Source organism: Prinia subflava, chromosome 1 (genome assembly GCF_021018805.1).
Source record: "Prinia subflava isolate CZ2003 ecotype Zambia chromosome 1, Cam_Psub_1.2, whole genome shotgun sequence".
Taxonomy (NCBI): Eukaryota; Metazoa; Chordata; class Aves; order Passeriformes; family Cisticolidae; genus Prinia; species Prinia subflava.
Genome location: NC_086247.1, coordinates 82,983,535 through 83,003,367, shown reverse-complemented (window position 1 = coordinate 83,003,367; position 19,833 = coordinate 82,983,535). Strand labels below are relative to the sequence as shown.

The window sequence follows — 19,833 nt, the reverse complement described above, 5'->3', positions numbered from 1 at the left end:
GTGTGAGTTTTGCTAGTGTGGCACTCTGAAATTGCTTATTCTCTTTAAAACTGCTATCTAATAGTAACTTACCATCAGGAGATGGCAAACTCTAACTACTTTTTATTTTTATCTATGCTTAAATCGTGAGTAGAAGAAAAAATGTATCACACTTGATAGTTCTTGTCTTGTCTCCTCATGATACAAGGTGATTGTAACCATTTCTAGGGACAGGAAATACATGATGGACTAGACTGTGTGGGATTTTTATCTACAACAGTATGAAAATTCAGCAATATTAATGTGCAGTAATAACTTGGGAATGGTTTGGCATTTCAGATTTGCATGAAGTTGATGGACTGTGGGGTTTTTTTCTGGTTTTTGGGTTGTTTGGGGGTTCTCTTAGTGTATTTGGGATTTTTTTTTCATGAAGCTGGCAAAATAATTAAGGGATGGAGTTTAATCACTGTGATGTGGCTCAATGATTCTCAGTTAAATGACCTTTACTGAACTCATAGTTCGAGTCTGTGATAAGAAACTAAAGAGCAAAATACTGGCAGTCTAGATTAACTAATGGGAAAAAAATGGGCTTGTTGATGCATTTCTGATTTTTAAAAATATTTAGTGGAAAATAGTTTTGAAAGATTCAACTTGTTTTTTTAGGGTAAAAAGTTTAAAATTCCAGTAACTTAATCTTGGAGATGAGTTTCAGTAATTGCCTAACCACAATTTATTATGATCAGAGGGTAGGATATGCTCAAGGTATTCAGTTCAAGTCTTCTCACTGAAAGGGACATGTAGATACAGATGGCCAAAAGTTGTAGATTTTTTTCCTTTATTCTTTTCTGAATTTGAACACAGTATTCCATTCTTCCGTTGTCCTCTTTCTGCTGGAGAAAGGCCACCCAAACTTTCAGACTGTCCCTTCTGTGCAGGGTGGTGGATGGAGTCTAGAATTGAATTATGTTAGACTTTGAAGCTCTGCAGACAGTGCTCTGACTGGATGTGGATTTGTGCCAGTGGATTTCAATACAAATAGCTCTGCTCTAATAGACGTCCTATGGTTTTATGATTTATTTCAAATGTGTTAGTGTCTTGGGCATGATCATGCTCAATGGATCTAAACCTGGCACATATGTTTGTCCTGCCTTTGTACTTTTGTTTATATCTGAAAACTGGCATAACTATTTAAACTCTCCCATCAGCACAAATCAGTGTGCATGGCTTTAAGCAGCCAACTAAATTAAGTTGTCTTAGATGAAGGAGCTTTGAAAGGAAGAAGTTTGTTTGGTCTCTCTAGTACATGCAGTCAGCAACAGTTTATCAGCTCTACTAAAGAGTCATGCTTCCATGGAAGACACCGAGGGAACAAAAGGTCCTCAATTACTTAGATATTTAACATTTTAAAGTTCATATTTTGTTCAGACGTCTGTAAATAATTTGTTAGACTTTCTAAGTAGTCTTTATTTCTTTGCTTTCTCCCATCTGAGGAGGGAGGTGATTAGATCAAGATTTCACATAGTTATAACTAAAGTTCTGTTGTAGTAGTTTAATTAGTATTACATTATAATTAAGTTCACAGCTTGCTGTAAATATTTTAATGGGGAACTTTGTTCTTATCTTATTAAGTTGCATATCAGCTGTGACCAGTGCATTATTTTGTTGTTAGGTGCCAGAAAATCAAACAGAAGTTGCCAGAATCATTTGAAAAGAATGCTGAAAGGAAGCTGTAGTCATCTTGAGTCCAGCTCTCTTCATGAAGAAGAGTTCAGTTCAGTTAGAGCAACGTGCTCAGGCCTTGCCCAGTCAAGTTTTGAGCATCTCCAAGGACAAGCCTTCTAAGCAGCTGTTCCAATATCTGGCTGTAGTTATGGTTTACCAAATAATTTTAAAAGTCTCTTTGTCTTAATGCAATTTTCCATGTTCCAAATTATGAGTTTGCTCCTGTCTCATCTCTGAGGCTCTCCGATCAGTCTGGCTCAATCAGAGGATTGAGATTCCCTTCACCTTCATGGTAGGTGATTGTATAGAGCAATGGGACCTCTCTTTAGCTGCTTTTCTTGAGACTGGAAAAACTGATTGCTTTCAGCCTCTTAAATGTTTACTGCTGTCCCTGAAACTTCTTGGTGACATTCAGCTTACATATGCAGTGGAGGCAATATTACTGAATAGAGGAAATAAAAGGGAAGCAAGAATAAAAAAGAGTGAGACAGGAAGATAGTTAAGAGAATGATGGGTTGGAAACTAGTGTTGAGTAGAGGTAGGACTCAAGTTTTGCGATCACTGAGTACCAAAAAGAAGAGGCCTTTAGCAGGGTATTAAGGAGATACAGGGATACTTCTAAACAAGCAGTTCAGCAATGTCCAGAGCAAGGTGAAGTGATTTTTGCCCTTAGTCTGTTTGGTACCTGCTTGCCAACTCACCACCTTTATCAGCCATCACTCCTTGTGGTGAGCTTCCTGTTCTTTCTTAGGATTTTTTTCAGTAAACCATTTTTATTCAATTTCATGGGATAAAGTTTTGTTTGCTCTGGGAAAAGATGTCACATCTTAGCTTGCACTCATCTTCCTTTTGTCTTTTTGTTTGCAATTGGCCAGAATTTGGGCAAACTCTTCTGCCTGCTGCTGCTCTGGCTTGTGAGGTGGCAGTGCTGGGAAAGTGGGATGCTTTTGGTGTATCCTGGGACTTCGTCTGGCGGGAGAGGAGAAGCTCAGGCCTTGCTGCCTTCTGAACGGTTTCTTTTGTTTAATCATTCTGTGACAGGAAAACTTATGCCTTCTAATATTGATCTACATTTTAGGATTTAATTTTGGGAGTTTTCCTGCTTGTCTGTTTTGATATGCTTTGTTTTGATTTCCTTTTATTGAATTAAAATTAAGGAAGCAGACTTTTATTGTATCCTGCAAATTGCTGGTGTGCTCTGGAAAGCTTCTTCGGTCTGTGGTCAAATATGTGCCGGTAGATGGATCTCTGAGGGAAAAGAAAATCTCCTTAAAAATAATTCTGTTGCTATTTAATGTAATCGGATTTTGTTCTTGTATCTTTATTTAAAATATCTCTGGACTTTGGTCATGATTTTGTTTGGACAAGAGCTGAAGCTGAGAGCATGCAAATATTAGTCCACGTGGCATGTGTGTACTCAGGGAGTTAGAAAAGTGGAATTGCATACTGCCATGGTTCACTGTGATATCCTCACTGGCACTTTGGTCTTCCTCTGGGTGCAGTGACTTCTGTTTATACAAGGGATGAGCTTTAGATTTTAAGAGCTCCATCACTATCACAGCTGTGTGGTGGCCTGCCCTGTCCTTTGGTGGTAGAAATACTTTCCTGCCTCTACCAGCATTTTCCCTGGACTCTTGCATGAAATTCAAAGACGCTCTCACTTATGTTAGTGTACTGAAAGGTTCTCTAGATGCTTTTTGAACTAAGACCCTACCCAAGTTTGTTTCCTTGGGCAGTGCTGTTACTAAGGAGCTGATGCTGGAATAGCTGTCTGCCTGCATTTTGCATTGCTGTAATGTGGCTGGTCTCACACAGAATAGCCATGTCAAGACTCATTCAGTCCAAGGGAAAATCCTCCCCTGGCATCTGCCTCAGGGATGTTTAAGTAGACATGTGCAAGGCAGATATATGTTCTGTAGTTCATGTATTTGCAAAGCATGTCATGTTTTGTTCTGTTTTTATTTAGTTTCTGCAAACAAGTTGTAGCTTCGTATCTCAGTCCTGCAGAAGCTGCTTCCAGAACAAGAATATTTGAGACCTTTGCTTCCAATTTAAATTCAGTAAATCAATAGACATAAAGAGCCATAAGTGGCACTCAGAAATGGTTTATCAATTTGTTTATACAGGAGACAAAGAAAGGATGATATATTTTTTCCTACACAAACTCAAAAAACCCCTGTACAAAACCAGAACAAACAGACAAATAAAAACCCAACAAAAAGAGCCCCCTAAACAACAGAACATTTCAAAGTAAATGTTGTCTTAGATAAGCTAAAAATTTGGACAGACTGTACTGATAGCAGTTGTCTCCAAGCTGTAAATTGGGAAGTCATTATTTTTCTTCTATTTAAACTCTAATAACTACTAGTATTTTGACATGGAAACAGTAGTGATTTAGTTTTAATAAGATGCTTCTTCCACTTTACTCAGATTAATATATTTATGGCTTATTCCGTACAGAGCTTCTTTAATTCTTCCAGAAGCAATCAAACATTGTTCTCTGCACTGAATGAAGAGAAAGTGGTTCTGTTCCTGCATTTGCTAGGCATAGACACCAATGGACATGCTCATCGGCCAAACTCAAGGTAACTGAGACATTAAGCATATCTTTCTTACTAGTTTTAAATGCATATAGTACCTTCTTTAACAATTTATCAGGCCAGAAACAAGGCTTGTAGTATTGGAGGTCATGTATGTCACCATGATCACCTACATTCTGAACTTCTGAGGTTTTTTTTTGTTTGTTTGTTTTTTAAGGTCTCATCTGTAGAAATGACAGATTTATGCTCTATACAGTATGTCAGGTTATACTCCTGTATTCATGTCTGATTTTTAGCAGTTGTTCTAGTTACAGCCAGCACATAATCCAGAGGATATGTAGGAAATGCAGTTTTAAACAAAACAGAGTTTTCAGATGATACCACTTCACGGCTGAAGTGATATCGTTGAGTTTATAGACAACAGTAAGCTCAGCAATAGTGGCTGCAAATTCTGGCATTATGTTTTGGCTCTCCTTATCACACTTGAAAAAAGAATTTAGATTAACAGTTCTCATCACCAATTCATCTTGAAGTGCATTACTTGAGAACTTTAATTTCTTCACATCCTGCTTTGCAGGATTTTATGTCTTTCTCTTGATCTTTGCACTTTTTAAATTCTGATTTCCTACATCATTCTGAAGTTCATACTTGCTATATGTCTAATGCTCATTTATTATGATTTTTTTTAAAGACAGAGTTTTAAAACTGACTTTAGCAACTGACAGGAAATTGTCTGCAAGTTAATCATGGTCACTTTTTCTAAAAATATACAATTTTTTTATCTAGCCTCTATTACAGAAAACCAGGGTCTGTCCTGATCTGCGAATCATCTCAAAACACTGACAGCCTGGCGAGATCTTTCTTTGCTGTTTAGTTACCAGCTTAAAGTAATTTTTGCAACTTAGCATTTAAGGTGTTTTGAGTTTTCCAGAATTCCTTAGTTTTGGCATTCTGCTTAACTTGCCTGACATCTGTGAGTAGTAAATTTATTGTCTTATGTCAAGGGCAGGTCAGATTTGAAATATAAATCCATTTTAAACTGTGGTTTCAGTAATCTTCAAACTGTGCAAGGATTTAATATCTCAGTAAGACTCAGAGGAGAGGAGATTTTACATCTAGAAAGCCTTTTGTTAGCTTGATGTTTATTTGATGTTAAAGCTGTCTGTACTCAAAGGACTGGGCTTTATGAGCATGGATAAGTTGCTTTATACCAAGTGTGAGAGCCACCTTGAATGTAACATTTTCTTTCTATTTTTCAAGGGAATACCACGAGAATATTAAACAAGTTGATGAGGGTGTGAAAGAAATTGCTTCACTGATTGACAATTTCTATGGAAATGATGGAAAGACTGCATTTATTTTAACTTCTGACCATGGAATGACAGATTGGGGTGAGTCCTTTTAAATATTGAGTTAGTTGAGTTTATGGGCATCTGGTGTATGATTAAAGAGCTCATGAGAAGCTTTGGAACTCCTGCTTTGTTTTGGTATCCTAAGTTGCTTGTGTATGAAAATCCATGCAGATTGCTGTGACAGCTGCATTCCATGTTGGACAGAAAAAAGATACTAAGTTGAAGCATAACTTCCTCAGTGACTGCTTGTAGGGATGGAAAGAATGCTGCAGAAAACCACCTCAAGCAGGAGGAGATGGTGTTATTTGGCTGCCAGCAGCAAATCTGGTCTTGTTCCAGCCCCTCTGAGATATACAGGTCTCACTTGGGTGCTGTAAAGCACCTGGAAAAAGGTGAGAAATCTGTCCAGGAGCTAGTAAAAAACTGTACAGGTAGAGGTTTTTTGAGGGGTGCAGAATCTTTTTGCTTCTTTTGGCCTTTTAAGCACAACAGAAAGGATGGGACTGCTGTGTGATCTTTCCAGAGAAGGCTGGTGCTGGAGACAGGTGAAAGATCTGAGAGTACAGAGAGGAGAGTGAGGCAGGGGCCAACCATGCTGATACCCACAGAGGAGACTTGTGAAGGCTATGGCCACAGTGGCTAAATGCTTTGAAGGCAGATGAGAAAAGTTTACAATGGTAAGTTAATCTGGATATTTTTCCCTAGTTCTTTCTTCTTTCAAGAATCTTAAGAACACTCCTGCCCCTATGTGCAGCCAGTGAAAGTGATAAGTCTCTCTTCCAGTGCTGTGTATTTGCAGCTACTAACTGTGATATTCTTGAACCAAGGCTGCTCCAGGCGTGGTTGTGGCAAAACATCTGTCAGCGTCTTACTCAGTGTGTGAAATCCTAAAGTTTTTTGTTGAGGGGATGCAGATTTTTTCTGTCACCAGAGATAACAAAAATATTTGTATATTTATTCAATCAGCCTAATTACCATCTGTTCATTTGCAAAATAGTCCATTTTGAATATTATTTACTATTGCGCTTACTGCCACTTGCAATAAAATTTTAATTCTGCTATATTTTTTGTATATTTCAAGAAATTATTTAATTTTTTTTGTAAGGAAGGGTTGTGTGTATATATTTATTTTTATATGTATGATCATAGGGATTTCAGGAGCTCCAGCAACCTCTCAATTAACCTTGGAATCAGACACAGGTGCTAGGGCTTTATTCAGCAGGGCCCTTAAAACCTGAAAGGGATGGAGCCTATGCAACCCTTCAGGGCAGTCTGCTCTGCTGCTTGCCTGCCCTGATGGAGGGGGAAAGGTTTTCTTTGTCTGCAGTGTGAACTTCCCTTGTTTCAAATTATGCCTGTTCTGTCCTGCTCCCACCAAGCACAGCAGTGACACTGTGGCTCCATCCTCTCTCAAACCCTCTCACAGTGGGTACAGGCAGGCTGCTCTGCTGTGTTCTCCCCAAAGCTATTTCTTCTCCAGGCTGAACAAGTCCCAGTCCCTCAGCTGCTTCTCCCAGGGCAGGTGCTCCTCACTGAGACCATTCCAGATGATGGGTGTCTTTCTAATACCAGAGGAGCCCCAAAGTGGATCCAGTGTATAGAGGTTGTCTCACAGGTACTGCATAGAGGAGACCAATCCCTTCCCTGTACCATTCTCCTGTTAACACTGCCTGGGTGCTGTTAGCCTTCCTTGCTGCCAGAGTGAGCTGCAGGGGTGTTCTCCTTATGTACTGGATCCTTTGAAAGGGGAATAAAAAGTGTTAGGAGTAACAGGCTTTGAGAACCACTGGTCTGTCATAGTTTTGTATGTTTTGTCTTGAAAATGTATCTTTCTGTCTTGAAGGAAAAGCTTGATCTTGTGTCAGAAGTGTTAATATCTTTGAAGCTGATTTTAGTGAATCCGAGAGCAAACCCAGAGGTTCTGCTAAGGCCCATTGTGAGCTGTCTGAAGGATAGTTCAGGAGCTTTAATTTGAGCTGGTTGGTACTATCAGCCCCTGCTGCAGCCTTTCAGTCACAATAGGATGTGCACCAGTTTTAAAACAAATTAAACATTGGAAGGATGGGGGGGCTGTTAGGGAAAAGAATACGATCTGAATCAGACATGATCAAAGCCATTGTGGTTGCTGGCAAAAGCCAATGAAATCACTTGCTTTCTCAGTCTGACCCCATGATTTTGCTTGAAATTGATGTCAGATGGAGTTGCTGACCACCAACACAGGGCATTCCATACCCACCCTCACCTTGGGCTCTTGTTCCTGCTGCCATCCTGGCACGGGTACCCGTGTGGTGTGCTGGGCTATGGAACAGACAACTAAACAGCAGCACCCTTTTTCCCCCTTTCCCCTGAAAAAGTAAATTTGGAGAGTGCTGGGGATGGAACCTGGAACTGACCCAGCTGAAAAAAATATTTTTCTTCCCCTCTTGTTATTCAGATCAGGCTGAAACCTGGTTCTTTACAACAGGGAGGGAGTGGGTACAGCTGCCTCTCTCACCTGTATCTGTCTTAACATATTCATAGAGGTAGAATCTCTGTGAAATGCTGATGGAGCTGGTGCCTTGGCTAAAATGTAAACTCACCAAAATAGCACTTTCCTCCTGCAGTAATGAGGATATAACTGATATAAGAAATAATCCCTGGTCCCTGGAAGATACAGGAAGTTCTCTCTCCATAAGCTCTTTTCCCAAGTTCTTCAAAGAATAGCAATTGTTGCTGTTTTTTGAGCTCAGAGAAGAGTGCCCACCAAGGAACATCAGAAACTTAATTCCCAGACCAGTGTTCTCTTAAGCTTTGGGCTGTTTAAAGTAAGCAAAGTTGGCTCTTCAGCTATGCCACAGTGATTGTTTTAAGGACAGAATTGGGTATGAAAATTGGAATAGCTGTGAGGCTGCACAACAGTGTGCTTTCTCTGTATTTATTAAAATATGTATTTATTGACAGGGAAGAGCATGTGTCTATGCAAAAATAAGGAAAATGTGTTATCTTGTAGACCATGCAGTGACCCACATAGAGGTTGTGTAACAAAGTCCTTCCCTTTGAGGCTGGGTTATCTCACTGCTCTGGTACCTCACCCACTGGGTTCAATCACCAGTTTTTCTTTCAAGCTTGTGTGGCTCCTGCTTTAGTACAGCTGCTGCTGAGATGTCATAGTTTTCAACCTTCCTGCTTTTGGTGGCTGATATGTTAATCTAGAGGGAATAAATTTCCCCAGGGAAGAAAGTAATGTTTTATCAGTTTTTAAGCAATGTGCTACTAGACTTTAAAACATTAAAAGTGAACTTCTATCACTGTTGGAAGGATGGCAGTTGCGATGCATATTGCCTCCTGGCTTTGAAGTGGAAGTCTAATTCTTATTCAAAGGTCAATTCTATATGATTTTTTTTACATTTGCTTAATATTACTGAGATCAGGCATTCCTGCTTTCACTGAGATTCTCAGGATAAGCACAGGTACATGCTTTGAACTGGTAACTCCTCTATATGTTGAGGCTTTAAAAATACTATGGCTTTAGTTTCCGTATGTTAAAAATTTGAGGGTTTTAATATAAGCAAGTTCTGTCTTTATTGTCTTGACTTAACTGATACTGATTTCCCAACCTGAAACTTGAATGTAGCTGTAATTAGTGACATAAAAATAACCTATAAGGCTGGAATAGGTTGTCTATAATAGGCTTCTAGTATGTCTGTAACAAGAGCTTAGTATGTGTGCATATTTTTATTGCATGTAGATTTTATTTGTTTTTACAGCACACGTCTCAAAGTTTCTATTTCTTTTTTTTTTTGTTTGGTGTGTCTTAGGATCCCATGGAGCTGGTCATCCCTCAGAAACTTTGACACCACTGATTGTTTGGGGTGCTGGGATAAATTATCCACAGAAAGTTACATCCCAGTTCTTTGAAGACAATTTTTTGAAAGGTAGGTGAACTATAAAACTTAAGTGAAAATTTCTGGTGGAAACTGAGCTGTTTTTAACCATTACATCTGTTGAGCTTCACCAACTTCTGTTCTATTTCTATAGTAAGTATGATTTGCTTTGTGTGCTGTGTAAAGAGAAGGTGGCAGGGTATGCCTAAGGAAGCTACTGCAAAATTGGGTAGATAACATCAGTCAGTTTTCTTTTCTAATCATAGAATTGAAAACTTTCTCTCTTTGTCGGCAGGAGGCTGTTCATGCTCCTAAAACTTAGTTCCAGAGGAGACTCAATTTTTAGGAGGACTCCCAGAGTTTGAATGCTATTTGTACAGAAACATGAAAAGTTGGCAAGTTCAAAGACGCTTTTCTAACTTCACAGCACAACCCTGTGGACTTTCCAGGGGCTGTCTTGTCTCATTTGCATCCTTGTAGCTGTTGTGCAAATGTAAACAGCTTTTCTTAATGAAAGACAGTGATTCTTCATTATTATTTTTCCTTTTGTAATTTATTTAAGAGTAAACTTTATTGAAAAAGAAGGAATTTCTGTTTTTTCACATTCATAATGCAATGAACACTGTCTTACTGAAATATCAGTGGGGTTAGAGAGTCTTTGGCACCTGATTAAATTGTTCCAGCTGTTCCTCTTTCATGTGCCTTATTCTTGCAGCCTGCTCTGTTTCTAAAGATGCCTTGAGTCTTGGGTTGTTGCTTAAAATCAATGAGATAATGACTTCCTATTTTATTGCATTGTTTGTCAAGGTACATTAGAGAAAACAGGCAAAAATTACTTCAGCCCTGAGGTTTTAACTCTGCCCTGCTCTCAAGAAGGTATTTGGTAACAGATTAGGTCATTTCAGAAATAGACAGTGCTAACATTTCACTCTTTGCACCAAACTGCTGCTATAAAACTGACATCTGTGATAACATTGAAAATGAGCTGTAAGGAAAAAATAAAAAACAGAATAGAACAACTGATTTTGGTGTCTGCGATGGCTGATCTGCTAGACTTAAGGGCACTTGATGTCTGAAGGTGGATCTGTAATAGTGGAATTTTACATCTGTCAGTTTCCTTGATTCTCAGCAGCTTTAGTACAAACCTCAGTATTTGACTTCAAGTCATGATGCAGATGGTGTGAGATTTCAAAAAAGATTGAGCAGACTCCCAGGTGCACAACAGGGAAAGCTGTAGGGCCCTCATCTGTTAGGCAGTGTGTACTTACTTAAAGGATGACATTGGTCTGCACTCTGCTGTGCCTGCTTCATATTTTCCTACTGATGGTTAAAAAAACCAGCTAACCAAATAACCACACAAAAAACCAAGCACACCAAAGCAAACATGAGAAACTCCCCTGTTCATTTAGCTTTGCATCTGTCAAGCATGTTGTTGCTTTGTTTAGACACTTACAGATTCTTAACTGAGCAAGGGTGATCTCTATTGAAGATTTGAGATGCTCTGAGTATCTTGGGAGTTTGAATTTCTATTTGAGTAGTGAGTATCCTCTTAAAAGGTGACTGTTCTCTCTATGGCAGTACATCAGAGTGTCTAGTAGGTTACGTAGCTTAGAAGTAAAGAGAAAATTGTTGAAATGGAACTTGGCACTTGCACAGGTCAGTACAGTTCAGCTACTCCATTGTTACAATCTCAGATATTTTCACAAAGTTAACATATAAAAGAAAAGCTATTTAAACGAGTACTCTTGAAATGTTCTTTGAATTTGTCTTTCCTGCTCCATACAGCTGCAGCTGTGACTGTGTGCAGGGGAGGAGGGCGTTTTCAAGACTGCTGTGTCACTGATGTACGCAGGTGTCAGGCTTACATTTCTAGTTGCATGCTCCAATGTTCAAGGTCTTTCATCTCTTGACAATCCTTTCTAATTTCTCTGAGTTAAGTGTTTATGGAAATATTGACTGAATGTTTCTAATGCTGACAAACTTTTTATGCTTGTTCAGTGCAAGCAGGCTGTAGGCAGCTCAGTGAATTGTCTTTCTTCTCATTGTTGCCATGGAGGGGTCATACCCCCAAAGGCAGTGCCAACAGGCAGGACTCAGCCTGTCCAGTTTGTCACAGACAGATTAATGTGCTCCTTGGATGGCCAGAAGGGCACAGAATCTGCTCTGGGTTGACAGCCTTCTCCTCATCAGTTTTGTCACCTGTGCTCTGCCTTCCCTCAGGCCCAGTCATGTAATCCTCTTGGAAATATTTGTTACGGCAGCCTTGCAGCCTGTGGGCAACATGTGGTGTTACCCATTTGGCCACTGGTTTGACTTTTCTTCAGAATGAAAGAGAATACAGAAATACTCTCTAGTTCCTCATGGGCTGATGGTTGGCCGTGGGGCACAAGCCCAGAGGAGCTTGTGAGTGAGGGCACTGATGCCTTCAAGTTTTAGCTTTCATGTTTTCAGATTCTGTTCTGCCTAGGGGTGTAGCTCTGAGCCTCATATTAAGTGCCAGTAAGCTCTCTTCACAGAGTAGGTAGACAAAACAAATGCTTTTCCTGCTGAAGACCAAGAACGAGTACAACTTTCAGGCCCAAAAGCATAAATAACAGTGGACTGAAGAGAGAAAACAAGAAAGATGGGACTTCATAATCTTCATAAGCTGTATTTAGACAACGAAACCCAATATGCAAATAGATCAAAACTTATAAAAGTGTGAGACCTCGTGACCAGTCGTCCATTTTGTGACCATTTCTGGGTCCACCTTGGGTGTAGCCCTAGCCAGGCTCTTGTACTACCCAAGTGTACCCTTAAAGGCCTTTTTATAAATACCTACTTTATTCTCTTAGCTCTGTCCAGTCTCTGTTCCAGGTCAGCCTTCCCAAGGCATCAGTTCTGGCACCCTGTGAAGGGACAGTGAGGCATCAGCACAACCTCCTGCAGCATCAGGACATGGGGTGCTTGATGACATTATACACAAGCCTGGTTTGTAGGGGGCTCAGCCTGCTTTGCCACAGCTGAGGGAGCTCAGTGTACCCTCCACTAGATTGGCTTTGAGGTTTTATATGAGATCTTCTTTGGTTCATGTAGCCTCATCCTCAGCCTCTTTTTGAACTGGCACTTCCCTGCTGTTTCCCTGGACTGTTTGCATCTGACAGCCCAGCGGGCTGCAGTATAAGCAGGGCAGGGTAAAGGCAAAAAAAACAACCCCAATAAAGTGGGTGGAAAACTGCTGAGCACTGTACAGGAAACCTAGACAGAGAGCTGGAATCATAAACCTGTGTGGGCACCATGTACAGCCAAGATGCCTCGCTCCTGGGAGTACATTCTGGACTGGCCAGTCTGTAGGTGTGTCCCAGTCCTTAGGAGTTCCTGGGCTCAGGGTCCTGTGGCTCCTGGTCCAAAGCAGATGTCTTCAATTCTGCAGTTTGGAGTATCTGAGTAGGGCATGTGGAGATGAAAAAACTTCTGACAAAAAGAGATGTTTTCTCTAGCAGCGATACAGTTTCTTCTTACATTAGGCACATTTTGTGTGTGTATAGACAGTTTTCCCATGTTTTTCTTTGGAAAATTATATTTAAAAGCAAAACAGACAATTAATTTATATAATAGAAATATGGGTAAGAGTCTATTTTGAGAAATATAAATCCATTTCCTTTTCCTGGAAGCAAAAGGAAGCAAACTTGTTCCTTTAGGTGTGAGGTTAGCAGAATTGATGATTAATGCAGCTAATACTTTCCCTGGGTTGCCATGGGAACTCCCTGTAGCTGTCTCACTACTGTTCAAGTACAAGTCTGCTCTTCAGGGTGCTTGTGGGACCAAATAACAGCAGACTTGTACTCAGACCCCCAAAGGTAGCAGTGGTATGAACTAATTGCTGGAAATAAGTCTGGTGCATGCAATACTGCAGTTGTATGAAAGAAAAAAACCAAAACCAAACCTTGCTAAACTGTTTTTAAATAACTTTCCACCCCCAAAGAAAGCAGGCAATTTTTTCTTTGTTTCCTTAGAGGCCAGTGTAGAGCAGGAACATACCATTTTCATCCAGGTTTTTGTATGGTGCGCCAAAGCTTTAGGATCTAATATTTGTACCACACTGTACCAGTGCATTTAGGACCTTGGGTTAGCCTTTTTTACAAACTATTGAAGAGGTTCTATAAATCTCTTAAATCTGGGTTTGATTCTTTTAGTTGGCACAGGAGGTAATACATCACTGTGCTGAAAAAAATAAAAGCCTCGGCCTTTCTTCTACTGATCTAGGTCACAATTGCAGGCAGCAGTTTATCCTGCTGGATAAAAGAAAATGTGAACTGAAATGAATGCATTTTGTTGTTTCTGCCTGTTGAGTTCCATCTGTGACCCTTCTTGAGCTAGCATCCCAATGTAAAATTACAATTTTCTTTAGTGCTGACACTTTACAGAAAATGGCAGCAAGGTATTAAATGTCAACTGATCTTGAACTGTCCTTTCAAATCTGTGTGGATTAGCTGTTCAGGTGTTCTGTTGTTTCTTGCAGAATGGAGACTGGAGAACTTGAAGAGGATTGATGTCAATCAGGTATCAAACATACCTAATTTAGTAGTTCATAAATTTTCACCTTAAACTATGATTCTTGTGTGATTTAAAGTAATTTACTTAATTTGAGTGAATGATCACACCAATGTACCATTTCCCTAGAAACAGGAACCACAATAACATAATGAGGGTAAGTTTAAATTGTTTGTTGACACGTGACATCTGCACACAACTTCTCCTGAAGGTGCATTTCTGCACCAGTTATTTAAGTGATCCTACACAGCTGTAGGAAGAGTGCAGTACCATATACCACGTCCCCCAAGCTGCTGTTACTAAATCAAAACCACTTCTTGCTAAAATGCTAAACTGTGGGGTTTTTTTCATCTGTGATTGTGTCCCAAATATTTTGCAATTTAGACAATTAGTACTGTAAAGGAAGAAAAGAAAGTGAGCAGCTTATCCTTTGATCCTATATCAGTGAAGCTTTTTTAAGCTGTGGTGCTTTGTTATCCAACAAAACCCAATATATGAATAACAGACTCAAAACCTACTCAAAAGGAAAGAATCTCATGCTAGAAGGTTCAAATTGGGAATGTTCTGGATCAACTGCTTTCAGCAAAGCCCTGCTACAAAACTAGAGATTAGTTTTCCTCTCAAGGTTGGGACGGGTTAAGGCAATGTTGTTTTGAGACTGTATAGAAGAGTCTTGAGTATTACTTTGTCCTGGATAATGGAATTCCCAAAGACAGAGCTTTTGTCCTATAGTACATATGGGAATATGGATAAAAATAGCAAATGAGACTTCTAATTATCATTACACTCCAAGTGTGTTGTTCTCAATAAATAATGGTTTGGAGTCTGCTCAGTTGATCTGAGGCTGGTGCAGTGCCTGTGGTTTCAGTGTAGTTTCTTCAGATTTATACTGGGGAAACAAAGAATTTTGGTGTGTAGTTGTATATTAAAGGAAAATATAAACCTCGTAAGAGGCAATGTTTATTATCACAAGTAGAAGGAAATGATAACTTATTTTATGAGATGCCTTGGTGTAGATTGAAGGGTCTTTCTGAGGGCTGACTGGACATTAAAAGTGTGCAGAAACTCCCTCTGAAGGGGAGAAGGTAAGTAATCTGTGCTGTGGAAGCACAAGATAAAGCATGTGAAGAGCAGTATATCCAGTATACTGCTTAAAACTGTAAATATGGAATTAGTTCTTTTGGTCATATAAACAGTTATAAGAAGTGATATGCCTCTCCAAGTGCAGTAAAGGAGGTGCTGAATTCCTGCAAATAAATACTGGGGTGGTTATATTTGCTATTTAAACAAAATATTTTTTTTTGAAGCTTGATCAGCAGTGGAGCTTTGCGTTTTGAATCTAATCATGCCATGACTACTGGAAACTAAAAAACAAACAAACAAACAAAAAACTATAAAGGAGAGTTGTATGTGTAACCTGGCAATATTACATAATTATCTTTTGTAAATGCAGAGATGTTAAAATTAAGCTGAATTTATTAGCTTCAGAGGCTTGAAACTATGTTAAAATGGGATTGCTTCTGTTTGCACAGGCTGATATAGCACCACTGATGGCTTCCCTTATTGGTGTGCCTTTCCCCCTGAACTCTGTGGTAAGAAGTGCAAACGTTTTTCTATGTTATAAAAATCTGTTCACCATAGAGGAAGAGGTGTTGGGGACAAGACTTGAGGTGTGTCAGATGAAGGATTACAGATTTGTAAAAGTGGGATATGATGTGAAGACTGCTTGTAGTTTTAATTTTATGTATGTATCTTTAATTTAGAGTACCAACTGACATCTTTTTATGTGTTGTAGGGCTTTTAATTGGAAAGGCAGCTTGTCCATTTATAATCTGCAACTTTATACTCCTGAGCTATATAATTTTTTTTTACTTTGTTTTTAGGAATGGTAAAAATGTAATATGATTTGAATAACACATGATTTTGATCACGAAAGCTAAGCCTATAAACAAGCCAGTTCTGGCAATTTAATGTTCAATTATTTCTTGATTAAACTAGTGTACTTTCTTCAGATGTTGTCTTGTGCCTCTAATTTAGAGAACAGTGAGATGGCTTTTTCTTTTAATTTCTCTCATGTATTATAACATAGTCCAAAAGTTGCATCATAAATATCTAATTGACAATTAGCATGTCATTATTGTGCTGTCAAACTGCTAGTTTCACATATAAAACACCTGTTTACAGTGTATTTTTGGAAATATTTTTTCTGGAGGCTCTGCCCCAGGGATTGTCCCCCTGTCCTGCACTCATTGCTAGTTGTGTAAGGAAAGCTGCCCAATGCAGGGTGGCATGGGAACTGCTCCTTTTCTTACCACAAGTACTGGATTGAGTCAGGCCCAGGTGAGGCTTTGGGTGGAAGGCTTTTAGGGGTATCAAAAATGGCTTCTTATTAGAGGTTGAGTTTATATTATTTTGTAGTATATAGTTTAGTAACAACTTTTGGTTTTTTTTTTTTTGTATTCCTGTAGAAGCTCAGCTATTATAAACAATCCTTGTGATGTTGCAAATCTGTGTGAGAAGAGCATTTTCAAAGGAGTTACATGAGTTATTTCAGCGACATTCTTTCAGTTATATGAGTTACTCCATGAGTAATTTGAAGTATTCTTACTGCTTATTTGGCCAGAAATTCAGTTAAGAGAAATTCCTGTTATTTAATTTTTTTACTTATTATGTGTATTTTTCTTCCTCAGGGAACTCTGCCTCTGGAGTATCTGAACAGTAGTGCCCTTTTCAAAGCAGAGAGTATGTTCACCAATGCTGTTCAGATTCTTGAGCAATTTAAGGTACTAAACATATGGTAAAAAGGCCCAACTTATTTGAATAATAGTTGTTGCTATATGTAAAATAATTGTATGGCTTATCCTATACATAGTGTGCTAAATTGAAAGGATTAAAATTCAGTGCACATTCATTTGATTGAATAGCTGTGAGACTTACCTGAAAAAGTTTGAAAGACTTTAATAAACAGGTTTGGTTGGTTTTTTTGTAAGGAGAATGAATAACTTTTTTCTTGGTTCTTAACAAAAATGGTGATGTTTATTGGTGTTAATGTAAACCTGCTTGCAGTAGGTAGTAGAGCCTGGTACTGGGGAAGGGAAATAATGTCTTTGCAATGGGGGCTGGGGGACAAGGCCTTAAATCAGGGTCACTACACAAACAGATCAGAAAGGTAATAGGCTCCTGTGCATTAAAGAAATTAAATTAATGGCCTAATGAACTTTTAGCTAATGCTGTTATATCTGTTGTTTTGCTCTGCAAGTGTTCATCTCTGGCTTCTGTCTTGATTCATTTAATATTGGATATTGCATTATGAGAACGCATGAGTGGTCGAAACAAAAAAGATTGTTTCACTAAGCAGTGGAGTGAGAAACTGTCCAAAAACCCCAGTTTTGGCAAGGCAGAGAAATGCTCTGAGTGGAAACCATCCTCCACAGATAGAGGCGAAGACACAAAAGAACTGTTATCCTGTCTGGAAATTCATGTCATGATAGTGAAACAATGAACTTGCATGAGATGACTTGCACAAGATTAGCACCCTCATCATCTTCTGTCCTTTGTGAATGCCAGATTCACAAAGGTGTGGATACCAGGGTGGCAGCAGTGTCAGCAGCAGAATCACTTTCAAAAATACGGTGCAGAGCTGGCATGTAACAGGGAAAGTGGGGTTGGATGTGAAGCTTGAAGCATGCTGATAGCACCTCAGCAGTTGGAAGACCTCTGCTTTAAGAAATAAGGATGACTCAGATATTTTTCAGTTCAATTGGCATCTTGGAGATGATTTAAAAAACAATGTAGTTCTGTTTCTCCTTTCCTTTGAGCTTACTTTTGTTCTGTTGTTCTGTAGTGCTAGGTTATTGTTGTTGTTGTTGGCTCGTTTTTAGCACTGTAGTGGAATGATCCTGTCTGAATTTCCTTTGCGTTTCTCTGCTAAAGCAGAAGTGGTGCACTGGCTTAGATATGCCAAGTGGATTTTTACTTTTCCTGTGATGGACTGCTCTGACCACAGTTGGTGCTCCCTGGAGAGGATGTTGCCTTGGAGGATAGGATGAAATATGTGGGTTGCTACTTCCAGCTGTCAGGTTTTACAAGCAGGGTGCTTAGGAAGTTCCTGACTGCACATTATGCCAACAGTCAAACTTGAGTCAGGCAGCTGCAGGAGGCCTTAAAAATGTTTTGGAGGACCTTGGACAAAGTGGCTCTGATGACATCAAAACCTTCTGGTTTTGTCCATGTGCAGGTTAATTGATTTACAGCATTGCTTTGGTGGTGTTTGCTGCAGTGTACTGGTACCTGTCTGACATAAATGGTGCTGGTTTCATTGAGGGAGGTTGTCACTGAAGCCTGGTAGCACTTTTCCCCGTATCTTCCTTTTATCCTGCAAACTGTAGAAGTCTTTTCTGAGAAAAACAGTGGCTGGAGCATGGTTTATTTTATTTACTTTAGTACAGGTCTGAGTTTCCAGAACTCAGAGGAGTTGTGCTCACTGGAGTATAACACACAGTTTAATGGACAGCATATTGACAGTGTGATTTCATTCCTTTTCCTAAGTCTCAGAAATCTTCTGTGACTTTTTGTAGTTTAATTCCTGATACAATTTTTAGTCCTGTTGCAACTTGATTGTAATGATTTAATGCTCTTTTATGCAGGTTAAGATGAGTCAGAAAAAGGAAACTACATTGTCATTTCTGTTCACACCATTCAAGTAAGTGTAAAAACTATCTATATTTTACCTGATTGTTTCTTGTCGCTTACTTTGGTATTTCAGTGAGCTGCAACAACACATTGAGTTTCTTAAGTCTTTTTTTAAATGGTAATGTTTATCTGACTATGAAACTGTGCACTAGAACTCTATGCAATTAACTTCTACTTTTCACCAGAACTATTTAAAAAAGTCTGTTCCTTATATTTAATTTTCCATTAAGCATTATTGGTCTTAAGCTTTTTTGACAGTATAGCTATATAGATTGCACAATAATTTTCACTGATTTTTTTTGCTATGATTTTTTCAACATTCTTTGGGAGGTGCAAACTGTTTGTTTCTATATGTGTAAAAGTTGAGCTAAGAGTTGTTTCTTCTGTGATTTAAATTCTAATGAAGAATAAATAGTATGCATCTGGAAAAGAACCTTACAATGCTTAGCATTTGTGTTGCCTCGTCTTAGTGTTTCCAGGGCTGTGGAGGAGTCTTTGTAGTGATTTGTGTATCTGGGAGCTCTCTTCTAGTGTATGGAATAGTTACTGTTCCCCTCACCCTTCTGTCTTATCTAATTAAAGCTGCTTTTTCCTTTTCCTTGCTTCTGTAAAGGTTTTTAAAAGCTTTGCCGTGGGTGCACGTGATAATGTTCAGTTCTGCTCACAGTTTGTGGAGTGCTCCAAAAATGCCTTGTCACCAAGAGCAGCTGTTTTCCTTTGGGAAATAGAACTGGTGTTAATTAAGATCTTTAAATCATAGCAGTAAAAAGTACTTGAGCTGCTTCCTGAGAAGTATGTTTATTGTTGAAGACGATTGCTGTCTCTCTGAACAGACAATTGCTGTTATTTTATACCTCTAGCTCCTTCAAAGGGAAAGGTTCAAGACAGTCCATGAGACAAAAGTCAAGTTAATCTTGGACACATAATGAATCTTTTAGAACAAATTCTGAATAAGAATGACAGCTGCATTATCAAAGAATTTACTGACCTGTATGAAATAAAATGCTCTTATGGAAAGGATGGCCAGTCCTCTTTTATAAATGACTATTAGCTTTTTTTACAGCTCTTACATTTTTACCTTTCCTTGAGAAATAAGACTGATTCTATAAAATAGGATGTGCTTTTCTTAATGCTGTGTTTATCTTTAAAGGA

General features: G+C 39.0%; 1 protein-coding gene across 3 annotated transcripts in view; it reads left to right on the top strand.

Annotated features, from left to right (window-relative positions):
- Positions 1-19,833, top strand: part of PIGN (phosphatidylinositol glycan anchor biosynthesis class N) — a 127,335-nt gene that overhangs the window by 25,660 nt on the left and 81,842 nt on the right. For all 3 annotated transcript variants that reach the window (XM_063400681.1, XM_063400689.1, XM_063400672.1), the window contains exons 6-12: positions 4,162-4,286; positions 5,502-5,632; positions 9,391-9,507; positions 13,958-13,998; positions 15,522-15,581; positions 16,680-16,772; positions 18,636-18,691. In XM_063400681.1, the coding sequence (XP_063256751.1) occupies positions 4,162-4,286; positions 5,502-5,632; positions 9,391-9,507; positions 13,958-13,998; positions 15,522-15,581; positions 16,680-16,772; positions 18,636-18,691 (623 nt within the window). The remainder of the gene's footprint in view (positions 1-4,161; positions 4,287-5,501; positions 5,633-9,390; positions 9,508-13,957; positions 13,999-15,521; positions 15,582-16,679; positions 16,773-18,635; positions 18,692-19,833) is intronic.